We start from the raw sequence: 22,437 nt of genomic DNA, 5'->3' as shown, positions 1-22,437 counted from the left end.
GCATACAATAAAATATATCCTAATACTAACATAAATTCTAAGTGCAAATCTAAATTACGTGATTTAAAATACATAATTTAATAAATACAACAAACATGTAAAGAAACTAATATCTAAGTGCGAACAAAAATTCATTATTTAAAAAGATAAAATCTCGTTCTCATGAATCCAATCCCTAGTCTCATAAAAAAAAATGGACAACCCCTCTTTTATTGTTTCTTTGTCTTATCTTATATTATATTGAATATTCACAACTGTAACACTAATCCCTGTCATGCACTTTGTTTTTTAATGGACCAATCATTAGGTGTAACTGATTATACTTGTTATGTAAGAATTTCTGTAAATGGCCAGGAGTTTGGAGTAACTTTGTTTTTCTGCTCTAAAGGAAGAAGCTGTTTCTACAACATCCTTTACCAGACACGATATTACCAGATCTGCTGCAGCTTTTGCTATCAGTGTTCAAGAACAGTGCCACTTATCACAGGTATGTTATAGTCTTAATGGATCAATACATTACATAAGGCAAAAAAATGTCTTACTTGTTCATAATGGCATTCATAAATTTTTTTTTATATAAATGCAGAATAAGTTACTTTTGTTTCAAATGTTTTCACAGACAACGGTCAAACATATCATCTCAGGAGTGCAACAATATCAGGCTGTTCTTTTGGATGCGCTCAAGGAAAGAATGAAGTCAGTGTTTGAAGATCATGCCGAGGGAACCACTCAGCTTCAAGATGACGCTTTGGCTACATTTGATAAATTCATGGATCCTTTCTCCACCATTGCATATGGACAGAGTAGAGCCATAGGGGAAATGTTCTGTCCAGTCAACGGAGAGGAAGTAGTAGTATCCCAGAAGAAATGTTGGGTAAAGCAAGGTCTTTCAAGGGTCATGTCCATAAGGAACAAAAGTTTTTACTATGTACCATTAATTGAAAGTCTATAGCAGTTAATGGCAAATGAGAGAATCTTTACCATGTTGAACACTGCACCACAAAGAAGCAGAGAGGGATTCTTCTATGATTTTAGAGACGGGTCCCTCTTTACATCTCACCCCTTGTTTTCTCAGAGGCCAAATGCATTGCAATTAATACTGTACACAGATGAAATTGAAATATGTAACCCCTTAGGGTCCCATGCTTCTGCAAACAAATTGGTCATGTTTTATTATACTTTAGGAAATATTGATCCAAAATTTAGGTCAAAGTTAGCTGCAATACGACTTCTTGCTATTGCTAAAGCAAATGACATTTCTCAGTGGGGTATTGATGTTGTACTGAAAAGAATACTTCAAGATCCATCACTGCTTTACAATGGTGTAAGGATTGAAATGTCAAATGGTGAAATTGAATAGGTTGGCGCTGTTAGAGCCATTTGCGGAGACACGCTAGCCCAGCATGAGATTGCTGGCTTTAAAGAAGGGATTGGTTTTGCTTATAGCAAATGTAGACACTGTGAATGCAACTTTGATGATATGCAAAGTGTTTTTGAGGAGAAGAAGTTTGTTCAAAGAACTCTGGAGAAACATATCAGGCAGTGTTTTGAAATAGATAAAGCAAGCACGGATTTATTGAAAGCGTCCCTCAAAACTACTTATGGAATTAATAGAAGAAGCAGACTAGTTGATGTTCCTGCATTTGACCTGATCAAACAAACTCCCCAGGACATAATGCATGTTATTTTTGAAGGTGTTGCATCAATGGAAGTTAAATTTGTATTAAAACACCTAATTCTCTCAGGGCAATTGGAATTAGACAAGTTTAATTCAGACATTCAAAATTTTCCGTACTCACCTCTTGAAATACGGGATAAACCATGTCCTATTAGCTTTGGCACTTTAGCGGCTAACGACAACAAATTGAAACAGTCTTGTGGACAGATGCTAATTCTTTTAAAAAAATTACTTTTTCTTTTGTATGGTGTGGAGAGTGAGTATGTTGTATTTATTAGAAGGTTAATTATGATAGTTCAAATAGTTCTTGCTCCCATTATTTCTTTACAAACTGTATTGCAACTGAGAAGTATGATTGAAAAACACCTGTATCAGTTCAAGCTACTTTTTCCCGAAGCCAATATAATACCTAAGCAACATTATATGTTGCATCTTCCCAGTCAAATCTTATCCCTTGGACCTTTAATAAGGAGTATGTGCATGCGCTTTGAGGCAAAGCACTCCTATTTTAAACAGTGGGCTTCTAAGTTAAATTTTAAAAATGTTTGTAAATCCCTAGCAAACCACAATCAATTTCTTGAGTGTTGTCAAAATGAAATAGGCACTGAACATCCTATTTTTGCGAAAGAAAAGGAATCCGAGCCAGTATCAGCTGTTAAAAACAATGACTATGTTAGGAAAAAAATTAAAGAATTTTTTGAAATAGATGTCATGCAGTCTGTTGTCTCAGTGAAATGGTATGTTCTAAATGGCAATAAATACATTACTGGGAAGTCCATGATTATTGCAGATGTGGATGGGACTTTCCCTGTGTTTGGACTGATAAAGGATATCTTTTTGACTGACTCAACGCTATGAAACTTTGAATTTAATGAAGACTTATTGACATATGAAGTAACTGTGCCCATTGTTGCTCAAGCTACAGAATTAGCCCATGAGCTCATTGATTATACTTCATACTTTTCTATTAGTTTTAGGGACAGTGTGTTTGTGCCAATAAAATACAGTCTTTCTGATATTATTTCCCATAGAAATCACCCTTAAGATTAGGGTTGCACCAAGTATTGGCTTAGTGTAGTTTGCGATGCTATCTGTTGACAGTTATTAAATGTTCCCTAAACCAATGTCAATGTGGTACCACATAATGCTGGCATGCTGGGGCAAACAGCTCTCTTTGAAATGTGATTTGTATCATAAATTGTGGTTAATTTTTTTCCCTTATATGTACAAATTTGAAGTCAGACATGATTTTGAATAAATCATATTTTCAACAGATGCCTTGAGTGAATTTCCTAAATCAAGCAAATTAGGTTTGTCACTGCATCTTGAAACAAGTGATATTTTGAGAGACATTTGGTGAGAGACCTAATGTAGGCTATTTTAAGAGTTATTCTTCCCATTTCTGGATTTCTGTACTAATATAGACACAATTATATGGTTATTCTCGATTTAAGTTTATTATCTAAAATCCAGACTTAGAAACAAGTAAATCTTTTTTAAAACAAGGCAAATTATCTGGCCTGTCTAAAAATAAGATTTTAAATCATGGCAAGCACCAGATAATTTGCAGTGCACTGCTGTTAGGTCAAAGCTGTGTTTGGATCAGGTTGTCCTGGTCTGATGGATCTGCCTGTTCAAGCAGTAAATGGAATAAAATTGAGGCACAATTCTTCCCGCTCCACCACACCCACCCACACAGGTAGGGCCTTGGGGTGCGGATATATCACCAGGGTGCAGGGGAGGCATTCCCCCCCTCTGTCCCCTTCTGGCCACCTGTGCCTCAATTTTATTCCACAACTTAGACATCCACATTACTCACACTCTCAGTTTGAGAGGTAAACCACAAACACCCAGTGAGTTCATATTAACAGGAGTAACTGAGTTACAGTCACTGACCTCTGACCTGTCATGTAACCTAGAAACCAGGTCAACATGTCTGTAGATTTAGTCATCCAAGTCATGTGATCTAAGGAGCTTGGAGAGAAAATAGAAACTTCTTTAAGTTTCTTGAAGACGTTTCATCTGAGAAGCTTCTTCAGCTCTAAAACCAAACAGTGGAGAGTCCCAGATATTTAAACCTGAGACGGAAAGAAATCATGTCGTTGACCCACTATTGATCATGTTATTTCAAGGAGGAAACTGAGAGTCTTTTCACCAGGAGCACAAACATCAGCTCCAGCAATGATCCACTGATGTGTTTTTATTCCATGTATGAATGTTGTTATTGACAGAGATGAAGTTTGTGTGTCAGTGATGCAGTGACTGTTGTTGTTACATGTACAGGCTGGTTAGACTCTATGAAACAGATCATACAGATCTCTGCATGTTAGAAGAGACTATTAAAGGTCATGAATGAGACAAAGGCAGGCAGGCGTCCTTTACAGCTAAACAGCAGAGTGAGAGAACAGCCAGCACCTCTACATTTATCACATTATACAGCACATGTATGATACTGACAGGGATGATAAGAATTTAGTGATTCCATCATTGATATTACTTATTGATTCTCAGTAGCTCTGCTCTGACAGTCACCACCATCACTGAGCAGCATATCAAAGACATTTGTGCACATTAACTGCATGTTAAACAAACACTTTAATTAAAAGTAATGGAGTACGTTACTTCATTACTCCTCATAACATTACTTTGATGTTACTCTTTAAAATGAGCTGAAACACTGTCTCATAATCACCATAATCTAAAGCTGAGGTACAGCCCCACACACCAGCACAGATCCTGATGAGGTCACGTGATCTTTCTCTGAGTGTTTATGAACACAAAGATGAAACAGCACAAAGACACTTCAAAGTGATTCTACTGTAGAAACATGAACAGGTAGAAACCTGCAGCCTGACTGCTCATCACTTTGTTACCTGTTCAAGTTCAGCAGCAGCAGCAGCTCACTTTATCACGGTGCTGGTCTGGGGTCAGTGTTTACTCAACATTTTTTTTTTGCCTGTCACGTTTGGCTCTTTTGCCATCAGAATTATTGTCTAAAGGCAAAGAAAGATGCCCAGTGGATTTACTTTACCAAATGGACCATCCCAGCCTTGCCGTAATGGTCTATTTGATTCACCTTTTATTGTTTATTTTACTTTCACTTGCTGAATATGGGACAGACTTGACTGGGGGAAAGAAAGGGGAGAAAGAAAGAGGGAAAGAAAAACAGCTGAGAAGAGGGACGGGGAAAAAGGGCAAAAAACAAAAACCAACAGAATAAGCATACAAAAAATACATATATCGATCACCTGGATCACCTGTTGAGAAAGAAAGAAAACAAGCAGAAGATGATAAAAAATGGTAAATGGCCTGCATTTGTATAGCTAAGGACCCCAAAGCACTTTACACTACATTCAGTCATTCACGCACACATTCGCACACTGGCGATGGCAAGCTACATTGTAGCCACAGGTGCCCTGGGGCGCACTGACAGAGGCGAGGCTGCCAGACACTGGCGCCACCGGACCCTCTGACCACCACCAGTAGGCAAACATGGGGTTAGTATCTTGCCCAAGGATATTTGGCATGCAGCCAGGAGGCAGCCTGGGATCGAACCACCGACCTTCTGATTGGTGGCAGACCTGCTCTACCACCTGAGCTACAGCCACCCCGAGAGCAAAAAATGAGAAGAAAACAAGAGTAATAGAATAAACAACATCACAATGCTATATGGGAATATGGCAGTAAATACTAAATGTTAAACATTATTGTGCAGCACGTAAGATCGACAGCGCACAGTGTGCTTTGAGGTAGGAGCCAAAAAGGGTGTAGTTTGTGTGTGTGAGCACCTGTGTGTACACCTGTGAGCATGGATGCGCTTGTTTATTTTTTAAAAGGTTCCTTCATATAATGATCTGCTAGAGGGTGGGGGGGGGGGGGGGGGGGGCACTGCCCCGTCCTCCAGGGCATGAAGCAGGTATGGAGGAGATCAAGACTCCAGACATCCAGAGGCCCCCAGAACACAAGAGACCAGGGAAGACCAACAGAGGGGCAGCCGCGTCACTATCCCAGAAAGAGCTGAGGAGAGTCCCAGATGAGGGGTCACTCAGCAGCCGCGGAGCAGAAGCCAGGGGGGGTTGCAGTGACGTGCCCGTGAGCTCCGCCGGCAGCCAGCTGTGCCTGAGTGACCAAGCCCCAGGCCGAGAGGCCGAGGGGACCCCACCTCCGAAGTGGCCCGAGCGAGCCCCAGGCTCCAGGCCCCGATAAGCAGCCGCCAAGGAGTGAGCCGGTGTGTACCTGGGCGCCCATCCCCAGACACAAAGAACCACCAACGCACCGATGTCTGAGGGCGTCTGCCACCGGCAGGGGAAGTGGTGGGGGGAGATAGGCCTCCAAACCTTGGAGGGCCTGAGATGTCCCCAGAGAGGTGGCGTCTGATACCCAACCTGACATATAGACACAGACATACAGGCACACACAGATACAAACATCCATTCCCACCCTCATGCTCTCATAAGCAATTACTCCACACTCAACCAACGTGGAGACAGACATAAAGAGACGCTGTACACACAATCACACTCCCCAAGCGTACTCTAAGAACCGGGTCTAGGTACGCTTGCCCCTGGAGGGGGAAACTGCACCCAGACCCAGGTGGTGTTACCCTTTTCCCTGAGGTGGGGAGAAGCAGACCGCCCCGACTCCGCAGCAGCAGGGAGGCCCCACATACCAGACCCCGGTCGGACGGCCAACTCCTCCTCCTCCTAGCCCCCCCGCTCCAGCAGGCAACAGAGAACGGGGGTGTGAGAAGACTCCAAACCTCCCTCCACCCGCTCATATGTAGTGTTGATGCATGCGTGTTCTAAGGTGCATTTAAAACCCAGGAGGGCATGGAGCTACCTGCCAGAGAGCAGCAGGTAAGCGCATAGCCCACCTGATAGCCCTCAATGTCTACGTGTATTTAAAATTGAGAGGTGGGCAACGACGCCAGGGGTGAGGTGTACACCCTGATGGTCTTCTGGATGACGTGTAGCATGCCCACCCCCAAGGTCCTATATGTATGTGTAATGAGAGTGTGAGTAATGTGAATGTCTAAGTTGTGGGATAAAATTGAGGCAGAGGCAGCCAGAAGGGGGCAGGTGGGGGGGGGGGGGGGGGGGGGAATGCCTCCCCTGCACCCTGGTGACACACAAAGGTGTGTCACCAGGGTATGTCACCATGTGTGGGTGATTGTGGTGGAGCGGGAAGAGGGAGGCAGCTGGAGATGGGGAGGGAGTGTTTACTCAACTTTAACGTCACTCTGGGTTCTTGGCATTAGCTTAACGTTAAATTAGCGTTAGCATGCTGTCAGGTGTCTCGTGTCGTGTGTAAATATTAGTGACAGTAAAGAAGGTAAAGGTCTGTGACGTCATCACGTACGCTGCATCCTCTGTGGACTCTGAGTGAACTCACAAAGACCAAACTACAAATAAAAAAACACGAACGTAGCTCAGAGTGGCGGACACACTCGTTGGTCCAGCTGTGAGTCCGTTACCGTGAACTATGGAGCGGCAGATTTGTGCTGAACTAAGCTGCACACAGCTGATGTTAGCCAGGAAAACATTACACACTGACTTTAATGGAGAGACCGGAAATACAAACACACACAGTTTGTTGTGTGAAGAAATCAAACGTGAGCTAAACAAACAGTAAAGTTCCTAAAGACAAACTGTTAAAGGAGAAAACAGCAAACTTACAGTTTCTCCACACACACAACAAGCTCCACTCCACACCTGGACACTAAATACGGACACACAGGTGAGCTGCTTCCTGGAAGGAGGCGGGACTCCACCTGAAGCAGCACAGGTGGGAGGGGCTCAGCTGTGTGTTGATGTGTTAACTTTAAAAATATGTTGTCTGACTGCTCAGACTGACTCAGAGTAAAGTTCACATGCTGACGTGTGGAGACATGAAACCTTGTTGTAGCTGCAGGTGTGAACACACTCAGATCAGCTCCCAGATCCCCCTCGGCTTGCTATCGAGCGGTTGGGTCTCCGAAAATGTCAGTGCACTTTTGCAAATATGCCATGTCTTGATAAACCAAGCAGATATTTGAAATTTACATTTTGGATTTATATCCCAGATCAGCTCTGCTGTATTTGTAACATAAACATTTCTGCTGCAAAGCTTCAAATGTCTTGATGCATTCTCAATCATCCAGGATGGTAAATCTCCAAAAAGTTGAATCTGTTCATCTGGACGTAGCGTTTTGTGGGAGAAACGTTTCGTCACTCATCCAAGTGACTTCTTCAGTCTCAGCTGACTGCAGGTTTCCCCAAACTTATAAACAGTACATTTGCATAATGACTGAAACCAGCCCACTGAAGGAACAATGGGCTGTGAGATCAGTTCCTTAATCATGTACTGTTTATAAGATTGGGGAAACTTGCATCATAACGCATACGCCCCGAGGGGGGTCCTGGTGACCCCCCCCCCACCTTATCATCACCACCACCACCACCATCATAATAACACACATGCCCCTCGGGGGTCTCCACGACCCGCGCCCCGTGAACAGGCGGGCACACAAGGGTTAATTAGTCTTGAATAAGACACCCCTTTTTGGACATGATATAGAAAAAACACAGTGTTGTCCGCAGGTTAAAAAAAAGTTGTTCTGAACCTGTCTCCCAGAATACAATATTCGAGCGGTGTTTTTTAAAAGAAAATGTTTTATCTTGGGTGAAAACTTATCAGGTGAGTTGCCAAAGCTGTCAAAAAAGTACCCTTGCTTGTCTTTTGTGATATAGAACGCCAACCAGTGCTTCCCAGGTAAGTCTGATGGATCTGTATTCACAATGCCCATGCATGGATATCTGATGGTCTTTGTTACCAGCTGGTCACATGCTAAGACGCCCAGAAGATGAGCCCTGTTACTAATCCTTTTAACAATTCTGGTTAGTTCTATTGTATTCATTTTGAATCTTTAGTAGTAGTCAAGCAGCACTTGTCTCATATTAGATATTTCGATGACTGAATCAAATACAGAGTAACACACCAGGTTTACTGTTCGGGGTAGCGGATTTCTGAAACGGGTTTCCAGGTTTCGAGGTTAAAAGAACCAGTATAAGCTTCGTTATCCACGAAGGCAATGATGACAAATTTAGGCATCCTGTCCATAAATAAATTGTCATTAGTTGATATTCTTGCCCCAGCAGGTATGGAGAAGGTCTTTAAGGAAACTCTGTCTACAGCGTATTTTGCATTTGCATGATGTAGCGCCTTGCCGTGTGCCAGCCTGACACTTGGTGAGACACTGACTTTTTTCAGAAACAAGCTGGCAGAGACAATTTTAACTTTAAACGTGGTGTTAGCTCCAGTCATGAGAGCAAATTCATCTTTAGAGCGCACAAATTTCAGCGACAGATCGATGAAATTGTGGGGTGGCTGTAGCTCAGGTGGCAGAGCAGGTCAGCCACTAACCAGAAGGTCGGTGGTTCGATCCCAGGCTGCTCCAGTCTGCATGCCAAATATCCTTGGGCAAGATACTAACCCCACATTGCTCTCCGATGCGTCCATCGGAGTGTGAATGTGTATGAATGTTACATAGTTACTTTGCGCTTAACCTTAGAAGTGCTTGTGTGAATGGGTGTGATAGGGTGAATGAATTAATTGTGTAAAGCGCTTTGAGTGCTCGGATGAAGTAGAAAAAAGCGCTATATAAGAACCAGTCTATTTACCATAAAAAGATCGAGCTCTGTTTTTAGACATTCTCCTGATTGGTTGTTTAACAGAGCCATTTAGAATATGTCAAATGCTGTAGTTTTTGAGCGACTGGTTCTGGGTCTTTTCACTCCGCGCGGTTGTCTCCGTTTGGTGGCTTTCCTTGCAGGTTTTGTCGTTTTACGCTTTTTAGGAGGCGGTGTATCACACCGCAGTGGGAGGGGTGCAGTGGGAGGGGTCTTACAAGTTTTGGGTGTATACACATACAAGCCGTTGCCATCCTGCTTAGTAGATGTTGGCTTGGTTATGTTGGATATGACATCAGACACTATGCCTGATGCTGCTGTTTTTAGGTGGGGTTTGACTATGCTGACTCCTTTTTTAAACAACGGTACAGCAAATCTAAACAGGCTGTGGAACAAACCTTCCAGACCTGCCCCATATTGTGTGCTAGTCCCAATATAACCATTCAATTCACCACCAGCCTGATTTAAATAATATCTTACATATTTTGCTTCATCTGTGTTGTAGACAGACATCCTTATTTTTTAAAAATGGTGTCTTATGGGTTGGAAGTGGAGCTTGACAAACACTTTCCCGTATGAAAAGGGTATGTGTTGATTTTGGTCGTCTTTCAAATCAACTTCTATGTCATTGATTAAGGATTTTGAGACTGGTGTGTAGTGTGGGCTGTCAAATTGAAGAATGGCTACCCGATGGTCATCGTCTGTTACATTTATTGCTCTTAATAGCTGCGCATGGGCGTCGCCCACAAGCTGGTAATCAACGATATCTGCATAAATAAAAATGTTATATTTTCCGCCGTATATGTCTGCAGGATGTGGTGCTTATGTGTGTTTATAATGAAGTACAAACGGGTCTTCTGATTTGAGTCCTAAGTCTCCCTCTAAATGTAAGAACTGTGCCCCTAGGGCCCATAACACTAACCTCATACGGTTCATTTAAAACAATAGGTTTTGCTAGCTTTGTTCTATAATTAGATTTCTTATTGCCTGGATAAACATGTGCTGAAGCATTTGAGAAGAGGCTCACATAAAACCTGTGTTGTCGTTGTTCGTTTTATCCATTCCTTCCTTCCTTCCTCAGTCTTTGCCTAGTGCAGAATGAAAGTATGCAGAGCTGCAGCGTCTCTGTTAATCACACGTCAATGATGTCTTTTTCAGGGATCCATGAATTAAAATGAGAAGGCCAACTGAGCCATTTGACCAGCACTAACTTTTTTCGGCCCTCTTTTTTTCTGCCAAGTATTTTCTTTAATTTAAAACTTTTGTTTTTGTCAATAGTCACCTGCTGTATCTCAGGTTCATAAAATGCACCTTTCACTGCAGCTCCTGTGAGATCCTCTAGTTTGTATACGGGAGGGTCTCTTCCTAAATGCTCCTTTATGGTAAAGAACTCGTCTGTGTAGGTCTGATGGTAGCCCTTTCGGAATATGCCGCGTAGTTTAGATATTCTCACTGTATCACCCACATTAAATTTAAAAGTCACCTGTTTTGGGGGTTTCATTTTTTACAGGGTGTTGAAGACTGCTTTCTCATTATCTTTACACACCTCGGAGGGGATCATTTTGATAGAGCTGTGATAAGACGTGTTATAGGCCTGTACAAGATCTTGGATCACATTAACATATCTTCGTGAGGTAACTGATGTTAAGTATTTCCACATTTTCCCCTTTAAGGTGCTGTCAAAACCCTCTACCACACATGATTTCATTTCACTAAAGGTTGAAAAATGTGTGATGTTATACTGCTCCATTAGTTTTTTTAAATGTTTATTATAAAATTCTTTCCCTAAATCTGTTTGGAGTTTTTCAGGCACACGGCCCTCTCTCAGAATATCACCAAAAGCCTCAGCAACAGCCTGTCCTGTCTTGGTTGCAAGGCACCTAACCCATGCATACTTAGAAAACACATCTATGCATGTCAATAAGTACATTACATTATCATTATCCGCAGAATATTCACGCATGTCAACCAAATCAGCTTGAAACTGTTTGTCAATCCCATTAACCAAAACTCTATTTCTGGGGAAATGTATCCTTGCAGGTTTATGAAGAGTATATGTGTCATCTCCTTTTAAAAAACGCTCCACATCAGGTAATGATGGCTTTAACCCTGTTACCTCACTGACAGCAATACGGAGCTTCTTTACACTTCCTAAACCCCCTGGGTGTGCAGGGTTGTGATATATTTTTCTCAGCGTGTTTTCCATAATCACTTTGACCAAACACAAATACAAATGACCAGAAAAAAGTGTTAACATACGTTTTTATTTAATTTTCTGTGTAGTGCACAGTAAGGTTTTTTTTTTTATAACAGATGCACATTAAATCTTGTGTCTCCCAGACCAGTAGTTTCCAATCATGTGGAGCAGCGCTGATTTCACAGTTTGACCACTGAATAAAAAACAAATCCTTAAACTATGATAAATGTTCTTCAAGGGTGAGGGCCTATGGGTTCAACCTCCAGTTTTCAAGACCCCTGTCTGCAATTACACCCTCCCTGTCTTCACACATGCTAAGAAAAGTGAAGTCGTCGCCAGGACGATTGAAACGGTCCGCTTCTACACGGTAGTGTTCAGGCCCTGTTGGACTGACCCATTGCAAAACATAAAGCATCTCCGGGAACCCCGGTTTATCCAGGTCCGGACAGATGACCGAGCGAAACAGTTTCCAGTTTTTGATAGACATAGAGTGTGTCCCGCCAACTCCCCAAATCTCCCCCTCACCAGAATCTACAAACAGGGTCACTTTTCCATCACTATATTTAATTGAATAAACATACGCACACACCTCTAAACGGTGTGTACGGGTCTCTGTAGACTCTTGATGGAGTGCTGAAGATCGGATATCTGCTCGTGGGGGGCCTACCCCCAACCACCCTCACCGCATCCCTCCCCTCAGTCTCTCTTCCACAGCATGTCTTTATCCTGTCTTCCTTCTCTCACCCCAACCAGTCGCAGCAGATGGCCCCGCCCCTCCCTGAGCCTGGTTCTGCCGAAGGTTTCTTCCTCTTAAAAGGGAGTTTTTAATTCCCATTAAGATAAGATAAGATAACCTTTATTAGTCCCACACGTGGGAAATTTGTTTTGTCACAGCAGGAAATGGACAGTGCAAAAGTTATGAAGGACAATTAGAATAAAATAAAATAAAATAAGAATAAATACAGTACACAACTGTACAGAATAGAAAAAAAATAGAATACTATATACAGTAGAATAAAATAGAATAAAATATACAATAGGATAAAAATAGAATACAAATACTATATACAACAGAGTGAAAAATACAACGGTTGCCAGAAAGATTATTGCACATTTGTGATTATTGCACATTTGTGTTATTGCACATTTGTGGATGTGTGTGTTTGATCAGTTAAAGTCTTTGTTGTGGAGTCTGACAGCAGTGGGGAGGAAAGACCTGCGAAATCTCTCCGTCCCACACCGTGGGTGCCGCAGTCTCCCACTGAAGGAGCTGCTCAGTGCTGTCAGAGTCTCATGCATGGGGTGGGAGATGTTGTCCAGCAGGGATGACAGCTTAGCCACCATTCTCCTGTCACTCACCACCTCCACTGGGTCCAGAGGGCATCCTAGAACAGAGCTGGCCCTGCGGATCAGCCTGTTCAGTCTCTTCCTGTCCCCAGCAGAGATGTTGCCGCCCCAGCAGACCACACCATAAAAGATGGCTGAGGCCACCACAGAGTCATAGAAGGTAAAAATTCTTGTTGTAAATGTTGTAAAAATTCTTGCTCATATGATTGTTGGGTTTTTCTCTGTATGTATTATTGTAGGGTCTACCTTACAATAAGCACCTTGAAGTGACAGTTGTGATTTGGTGCTGTATAAATAAAACTGAACTGAATTGTTGAAAGTAATGTGCCAACGATTTTAGCATTACTGCATGTAGCCTCAACCAGCAGTCGTAAAAGATCGTGTTAGTCTATGAAAATATTACATCCCATGACAATATTTAGTCTCCAAACTGGTGGCTGGTATCAAACCAGTGCTCCCAGTAGCCCTTGAACTGGGGACTCTCATAGAGGAGCATGAACCTCGGCCTTCCTCAGCTGCTACACTGCTGTCAGACAGGAAACCCGATGCTGCTGATGTCTGATGGCGGCGTGAGTCGTATACAGGAGCCGGCTCATTTCCAGTTTGCCACTCGCTGCCTCGAGCCTCCATTTACATGAAAAAATATGCATTGTGGTAGAAAATCATCCTCCATGTTTTGATATTTACATCATTCACACAACATCCTTAATAACAGAGTCTGAATGAAGCTCAGGTGTTGATGCTTCTCACTGATTGGACGGTTGGTTTCAGCTCTGCTCTCAGTCTTTACTGCACAGGTGAAGGTAGAAAGTCTGACAGGATCTATAGACTGAAAACAGAGAAACATGCTGAACATTTTTATAGTGTAAAGATTTATACTCCAGACAAAGTAAAAACTGTGGTTGTATCAGAGACGAGCTGTGATCAGTTTGTTCACTCTGAGCCAGTCTGACCACATATTTATAAACCAGCACATGAAGGTGTGGCTGACTCACAGCCTTCAGGTGGAGTCCCGCCTCCTTCCAGGAAGCAGCTCACCTGTGTGTCTGTGTTTAGTGTCCAGCTGTGGAGTGGAGCTTGTTGGTGTTTGTTTGAAGAAACTGTAAGTTTGCTTTGTTTCCTCCTTTAACAGTTTGACTGTTTGGTTCTGTGATGTTTGGACCTGATGTTCAGCTCTTATTTCAGGACAAACTTTGATCACGCTTGTGTTCGAGGACACATGATTCTAGATTATTGATTGACTGAATCCACACTGGATTCAGTAACTGCACTGAAACATTTGTTCCTCTGATAAAGATTTTAAATGTATCTGTGTGAAACTTTAGACACTGATGAGTGATATGATGGAACATTGATTGTATCTTTAACTGGAAACAATCGTATAAACTCAGTTTGTTTTTAAGAAGTCGGCTTTCAGGTTTTACTTAAGTGAAAACCTGTCTAAAAAACACAAAGTAAAGCAGCTCCAGCTTCAGCTCTATTTTCAAATTAATCAATTGAAAATACAGAATTTTGCAAACACTATGAACATTTTAGCCATATATTAAATTATATTTAAAATTCTGATCCGTATAATATCTACATATGGACACTAGGACACGAGTCATGCATGTTGTGCAGCAAAGTATTTGGACTTGGAAGCTTCTCCATGTCTTTGTTTTGTTGTCATGTTCATTAAGAACTTTGTGTTTTTAATTAGTTGATTTGAGTCTGAGTTTTCTTCTTTTAGTGTGTGAAGCTTTTATCATTAATAGTTGTTCAGTGTGTGGTCTCTCGTGTTTCCCGTCTTTTGAGGCTTTGGATTTTTGGTTAAATGCTTTGAATCTTCTTCCTTTTCAACTGTTTTTGGACTGAACCAAGGCTCACTTAAAGTTGTTTAAGTCAGTTGTCCTGGTTTTGGCTATAAACCTCAGCTAATGCCAATAATCTAGTGTTAAATACATTTATCCCTCAACGGTACATATAGATGAAATAAATAGTTGAAATTCTGTAGGTTGTATTAAATTAAACACAAATTAAAGGTTTATAGATGTTTTTTGGTGATTTTGTGTCCATTTGTGAATAAGACCAAAGGCCCACTGACTCATTCCACCCTCAGTCTCTGCTCAGTAGCCTGTTCATTATTCTGTAAAGAGGCTGTCTCTTTGGAGCATCTATACTCATGTAAAGGTTAACATTGCCACACAGCATGCAATCAGAAGCTCAAGTAATCAAAAAAAAAAAAAAAAATACGTCCTTATTATCTGATATCAGAGTCCTTCTGTATCAGACGGACTGAACTCAGTCTGTCGGAAATGTTCAGTAGTGAAAATCAGAACCACAGATCAGCTGGTTCTTTCCAGAAGATCAGTTTCCACTAACCACGCCTGTTCATGCTTTTCTTTAACAAGGACTAAGATTTGTTGATCATAACAGAAAAATGGATTTAAAAACAGAGGGAACTGAGTGGAATATAGTTTTAAGTATGCAGAGGCACACACTGTGACACACTCAGACATGAGGAAGTGTCCAGGTAAACATTCCTCTGCTGACAGCTGATGATAGCTGATAACTGATGACTGAAACCTTCTTAACCAATCTTACAATGCTGTGATTGCAGCCATTCCCCAACTCTCTGTGAATGGTACTCATGGCCATTGATCAGTGGTCTTTGATCAGTGGGTTTTGGTCAGTGGTTGTTGATCAATGGTCATGAGAATTTGCATAATTAAGATTAAGGAACTGACCTCCCAGCCCATTGTTCCTTCAGTGGGCTGGTTTCAGTCATTATGCAAATGTACTGTTTATAAGATTGAGGAAACCTGCAGTCAGCTGAGACTGAAGAAGTCACTTGGATGAGTGACGAAACGTTTCTCCCACAAAACGCTACGTCCAGATGAACAGAATCAACTTTTGGAGATTTACTTACCTGGATGATTGAGAATGCATTAAGCAGCATGCATTTACCAGTTTTTCTAGTTTGGTGATGATGGGAACTATTGTGGAAGAATGTTTCCTCATTTGAGAACACCTTACGTCATTAAAACGACTTATTTGTCAGTTATTTCATGTAGGACAGAGGAACGAGCTAATGCTGACTTTAATGAACAGCCCAGGAGCTACTTGTCTGTGAAGGTTCTCAGTCATCCAGGTCATCGTAGTCAAAGGAGTTTGCAAACAAAAGCGTCTGGACTTCTTTAAGTTGCTTGAAGACGTTTCACCTCTCATCCGAGAAGCTTCTTCAGTTCTAAGGTCAAATGGCCGAGAGTCCCAGATTTAAACCAAGTGGGAGTATCCCCCCAAAGAGGGACAAAGGACCCCCTGGTCCTAGGGCCATCTGACCTCAGGAATTCACGGGACAAGGTGGGGCCAGGTTTCACAATGAGCTCACTCGAAACTCTGGCTGATTAGGTCCCACACCCGCTTTCACACCTTGGCTCATGTGATTAGAGGATCACCAGGGGGTCATGACATGATCGAAAGGAGGATGTGCACATGAATGATTTGTGTTTCTTCTGCAGGTGAAGGTAGAAAGTGTGTGTGAGCTGATGTGAATTGAGCAGCATGGATCAGTGTGAGGACAGAGAGGAGGGAGTCCCTCCCTCTAAAAGCACTCTGTGTGGGGAACATGAGAGCCAGACCAAAGCTCAGAGGTGAGATGACCATCTCTAACTGTCCATGACTCTTCTCCATGTCACAGCTCAGCACTCACATCATTGCTCCCTCATTATTCACAGGAACCAACCTGGACCTCCACCCAGCTCTTTATCCTTAAAGAGTGACTGGTCTAAAGGTGCAATTGTTGATTTTCAAGCCCAGCCTCTGTCTCCTGCAGAGAGGTAATGTGTGTGTAAATGTGACTCAGTCTTTGTGAATAAATCCTCCATCATGTTAATTACAGCGCAGCTCTGTTTCACACACATTTCTATGTTCATATGTGAAGCGGTGTGTGTTCGAGTCAGACCAGAAGTGACATGTTTAGCCGCATGTTGTCCTTAAATTGCTGGCTGTCTGAGTGGTGTCCCAGAAACGATGTGGGCTTCATAGATAATTGGCAAACCTTCTGGAGGAAACCTGGTCTTGTTAGGAGAGACGGCATCCATCCCACTTTGGATGGAGCAGCTCTCATTTCTAGAAATATGGACAAATTTATTAAACCCCCCCAAAATATGACTATCCAGAGTTGGGACCAGGTAGCCAACCCGTTCTCACTCCCGAGGCGTAAAATACTGACGATTTGTCACGTCCCTTGAGGTAGCAGAGTTGCAGTCTTACACGCCTCTCTGCAGCTTCTCTCCTCCCCCCCCCAAAAACCCATCTCCATAGAGACTGTGTCAGCTCCCAAACAGACAAAAAACAAACTAAAAACGAGCAATAAACAATTTAAACATAAAAAATCACAAAGAAAGAACAATACAGTATCCACATCTGAACCAAAGAGTAAAACAGTGAAATGTGGATTATTAAATATTAGGTCTCTCTCCTCCAAGTCTCTGTTAGTACATGACTTAATAATTGACCAACAAATCGATTTACTCTGCCTTACAGAAACCTGGTTGCAGCAGGATGATTATGTTAGTTTAAATGAATCAACACCCCCGAGTCATTCTAACTACCAGAAACCTTGAAGCACAGGCCGAGCGGGCGGTGTGGCAGCAGTTTTTCACACCAGCCTATTAATTAACCGAAGACCCAGACAGACTTTTAATTCATTTGAAAGCCTGATGCTTAGCCTCGTCCACCCCAGCTGTAAAACTCAGAAACCAGTCTTACTTGTTATCATCTATCGTCCACCTGGGCCTTACACAGAGTTTCTCTCTGATTTCTCAGACTTTTTATCTGATTTAGTGCTCAGCTCAGATAAAATAATTATTGTGGGTGATTTTAACATCCATGTAGATGCTAAAAATGACAGCCGCAACATAGCATTTAATCTGTTATTAGACTCAATTGGCTTCTCTCAAAATTTAAAAGAACCCACCCACCACTTTAATCACACTCTAGATCTTGTTTTGACATATGGCATAGAAACTGAACATTTAACAGTGTTTCCTGAAAACCCTCTGCTGTCTGATCATTTCCTGATAACATTTACATTTACAATAATTGATTACACAGCAGTGGAGAGCAGACTTTATCACAGTAGATGTCTTTCTGAAAGCGCTGTAACTAAGTTTAAGAATATAATCCACCCACTGTTATCATCTTCAATGCCTTGTACCAACATAGAGCAGAGCAGCTATCTGAACGCTACTCCAACAGAGGTCGATTATCTTGTTAATAATTTTACCTCCTCGCTACGTACGACTCTGGATACTGTAGCTCCTGTGAAAACGAAGACATCAAATCAGAAGTACCTGACTCTGTGGTATAATTCTCAAACACGTAGCCTAAAGCAGATAACTCGTAAGCTGGAGAGGAAATGGCGTGTCACAAATTTAGAGGATCATCATTTAGCCGTGAGAAATAGTTTGTTGCTTTATAAGAAAGCCCTCCGCAAAGCCAGAACATCTTACTATTCGTCACTGATTGAAGAAAATAAGAACAACCCCAGGTTTCTCTTCAGCACTGTAGCCAGGCTGACAAAAAGTCAGAGCTCTACTGAGCCAACCATCCCTTTAACGTTAACTAGTAATAACTTCGTGAACTTCTTCACAAATAAACTTTTGTCCATTAGAGAAAAAATTACCAATAATCATCCCACAGATGTAATATTATCCACAGCTACTCTTAGTACCATTGATGTTAAGTTAGACTCTTTTTCTCTAATTGATCTTTCTGAGTTTCTTCAATAATTACTTCCTCCAAACCATCAACATGTCTTATAGATCCCATTCCTACAAAACTGCTTAAAGAAGTCCTGCCATTAATTAATGCTTCACTCTTAAATTGTCACGATGAGTCGTGTGGCTGACAGTGGCTGGACCCAAGTGCAGGACTTGGAGACAAAACATTAACTTAAACGGCAGCATTATTTGGTGATACATGTTAAAAACTCCCAGTTGTTTTAATCTTTGGGCTGAAGGAAGGACAATACTCGGTGTATAAATGCTCAATCAACAATACTTTATTTCCATATAATTCAACACTTATGAGCATAAGAACCATCATGATGGGGAGACCTGCCTGCAGAGGGTCACAGCAAGTCTCAAAATGGTGACGGGTTACTCAGCCTTTTATAGCCTCTAGTGGCCCCCACCTAGTCGTAAAAGCCTAAACATTCACATGTTTTTTCTAATTCTTAGCAAGCCTGACTCCTGACCTTGGCTCCCTGTCTTCATGCTCTAAGGAAGGTGGGGGTATGGAATGTAGTCTGTCTCTCCTAAACTTAGACACAAGGTCTCCTGCACACGACATTTCTCTTTATGATTCAGCAGTAAAACATGTCAAGAAAACAGTATAACACATTCACAGCAGATCAAGGGTATAGAGTGGTGCACACTTATCTAATGAACTACAAAATGATTATATTCTTCTAACCCAAAAGTATGATGGGAACTTGACTACTCACACAGCACACAGTCTAAACTAAAAGATAATATATGTCCTACAGCTGTTAACATAATTCAGCTATCTTGACCAAGGGCATAAAGTAACATATGTTTCTACTAATAATCTCACAATTCCCCCTTTGATCTCTTTTTTCCAAAGAGATCACTTACACCATACACTCCAGCGTTGGAAGGTCTGGTTCTCCTTGTCCTGAGGCCCTCTGTCCCCCTTTAACGGGTCGACCATATATAGGATGACCTCTGTGTTTAGCAGTTCAGATGCAAGAAAAACTATGATTACAACAACAAAGTACAGATGACACTCCCACTACTCCCCAATTTTCCCACAGCTTTATTTTGGTGCTCCAGTGTTCCACCCCCATTTTGGTGCCACCTTATACCTTTCAAATGTACTTAGACTAGAACCTCTGTCTAAGGAGCTTTTAACCTTTATTTTATTGCTGCAGCTACCAGTGTCTTCCAGTTGGGTGATTCTCAGCTTCTTTCTTTGACCTCCGGGGTTAGACCACCCTTTAGTCGTTGCACAGATCAGGGGATTATTCTGCCCCGATTTCAAACAAAGATCCTTCCATGCCCTGGTAACTGGTCCATCCAGAGCTGTAACATTTTAAAATGTACATACAACAAGCCAAACCACACCTTGGTCACACCAACCCTCTTTCACCCTGAGGATGTCCAACTCCATCCTAGTGGTTTGCCAAATTATGATTGTTCAGAACTCCTTTCTGTCTCTAAGTTTTGGAAAATTTTATGCTTGTTGTCAAACTTTTAATTAACCTCCTTTGGTGGTAAAAAAAACTGTTGGTGTGGTCAAGTGGGAGCTATAGGAAACAAAAGCTCAGGACAGAGCAGTTATCAGTCATGTACTTTATACAAAATTTGCATGTTTTATTTCATATTGATTCTCTGAGTTTAATGGCACATTTTAATTTGAATTTAATTTTGAATGTGGCAAGACATTCATAAATATTGTTAAAGTTTTGTTACTTTTCCTCTATAAACCTTAATTAACTTTTTACAGTGGCCTGCTATGGTTAATAGCAACATATTCCAGTCATAAGTGAGCCACCAAAGGGTTAAATCTGCCGTTCCACACTCTCATGTGAAGCTACCGTCTCCTCCTCCAGTCTCTCTTATCCTCCTGCTCCTGCAAAAACAAAACAAAACAAAGCGAAACATCCACCCTCTCTTGCCGGCTGGGTGAATCGTTTGTCGGCATTTACTAATCCTCAAGTTCGTGCAGTCTTTGTCTCAGTATCAAGTCAGTCCATCACAGTCCAGTCACATGCATTCATTCACACACATTCATACCAGATATTGCTGATAATGGAGTCTCACACTCACCCTATTCGAGCATCCATTACCAGCAAGATGACATCATCATTTTAAACGAAACTATTCCTTGTCTTTTGGACTGGATTGACTCGCTGCAATCCTTTTAGACTCAGGTCTTCTCATGTTATCAATGTCCCATATAAGTGAATTTCTCCCAAGCCCATTATAATCATGGAGAAGCACATTTTGGAACTGTTTACAGTAATAATATTTTATAGCGCTTTAAATTTCAATCTCTTAGGCCTGGTTTAAAGAGCTGATTGTTAAATCATGAACTCACAAAATGTCAAAATATCACCACCGGTGGATCACACCTCTCAGATGTTCTTATCTCAGTGCACTGTAAGAAAAACGAAAACAGACGTAACCAACAAAATACTACTAAAGTAACACATACTAGGGCCCATCGCAGACATGTCCAAGCATAAAACCATCTCTCTCTCTCTTAGAGAAAGAACACAAGCCAAAGCTCACTGATAAAATCAAGCTAGCGCTAAGCAAAACCAAAAAATCGACCAGAAATTCACAGGAAAGTTTTACTTCCTGCCGGGACAATATTGTGTAGGAATGAGAACCTCAGGTACCATAGCACCTTTGTTCCTCCTTAAATTAAATTTCAATCACAGAAAATGTGGTACTCCAACCTAAAACTTCATCATTTTCACTCTGTGCCACTGCTCCTTATCATGCTGTGTGAAACAAGGAATTCAGTCAAGGCCTTGAGCCATAAACAGACATCACGCACAGACATTGTTTTCATAACCAAACTGTTTTAAACCTTATTCCTTAACTCTACATAAATGCTCTTTGGGTGACATAAAACACATTCTAAGTAATCAATGGCTCCTCATAAAAATTAAATTTGGATGTTTGTGTGCAGCATTTTGCATATCAGCATAAGCAAAGCATTCTTCATTGCATCAGCGTGTGTGTGTGTGTGCGCATCACTCTTTGTTGCACAAGCATGTGCATGTGTATGTGTGTGGATCACTTCTCAGTGAATCAGCATTTTAATATGTGTGTGTGTGTGTGTGTGTGTGTGTGTGTGTCATTTTTCACTCAATCAACGAGTGCACATCTGTTCATGTGTGTGTTTCTTTTCATTCTGCATCAGTGTATGTAGATGTGTGTGTTTGTGTGTGTGTGTGTGTGTGTGTTCATCACCTTCCTGTTCTGGTGTTTTGGGTAAACCATGGCCTGAAGCGTTCCCTGGGGTCCTGCCCTCCTCCTTTTCAGTCAGTTTGCGACCATTGCTGCTGCTGCTCAAAGTTCTGTCCATCCTGGTTCTGACCCTAATTGGGGCAATCCTTTCTCCAGTGTCCATGTTCACCTTAGGTGAAACCTGCATCTTCTTCTGTGTTTTTGTCCATTCTGAGGTGCCTTTTGACCTCAGTTGGTCCTTCGGTCTCGGTCACGCCTTTTTCGCTGCCGTGTTGGTCCATCACTGTCCTGCACAGTGTGAATGCAGAGTTATCAAGGTCAGCATTCTTTTGTTCGGCCTTACTTTCCATTCGGGCTTGGCGGGCGTCTCGTCACAGCTCTGTCAGCTGAAGCTGTCGGAGAATTTTCCCCCGTGTAGTGAAACGGGCCTTAGGTTTAGTGCTCTCCGTCTCTGCTGCATGAGATCGCATTCCTGCAGCACTGTTGACATTTTTCAGGTTGTTGTTGTGGGTCCAGCTGTTGCAGCATTTGGTCAGGGTCACGTAGAGGGGAGAGCAGGAG

The 22,437-nt window shown here is 41.9% G+C and overlaps 1 protein-coding gene across 1 annotated transcript in view; it reads left to right on the top strand.

Annotated features, from left to right (window-relative positions):
- The window catches only part of LOC134622284 (NACHT, LRR and PYD domains-containing protein 12-like), a 1,346,881-nt gene that overhangs the window by 1,107,751 nt on the left and 216,693 nt on the right, over positions 1 to 22,437 (top strand). The window contains exon 18 of the mRNA XM_063467996.1: positions 20,647 to 20,655. Within this exon, the coding sequence (XP_063324066.1) occupies positions 20,647 to 20,655 (9 nt within the window). The remainder of the gene's footprint in view (positions 1 to 20,646; positions 20,656 to 22,437) is intronic.

Source organism: Pelmatolapia mariae, linkage group LG3_W, assembly GCF_036321145.2.
Source record: "Pelmatolapia mariae isolate MD_Pm_ZW linkage group LG3_W, Pm_UMD_F_2, whole genome shotgun sequence".
In the NCBI taxonomy this organism is placed as follows: Eukaryota; Metazoa; Chordata; class Actinopteri; order Cichliformes; family Cichlidae; genus Pelmatolapia; species Pelmatolapia mariae.
Note: the sequence above shows the minus strand (reverse complement) of the source record. Positions and strands in the feature narration are given on the sequence as shown.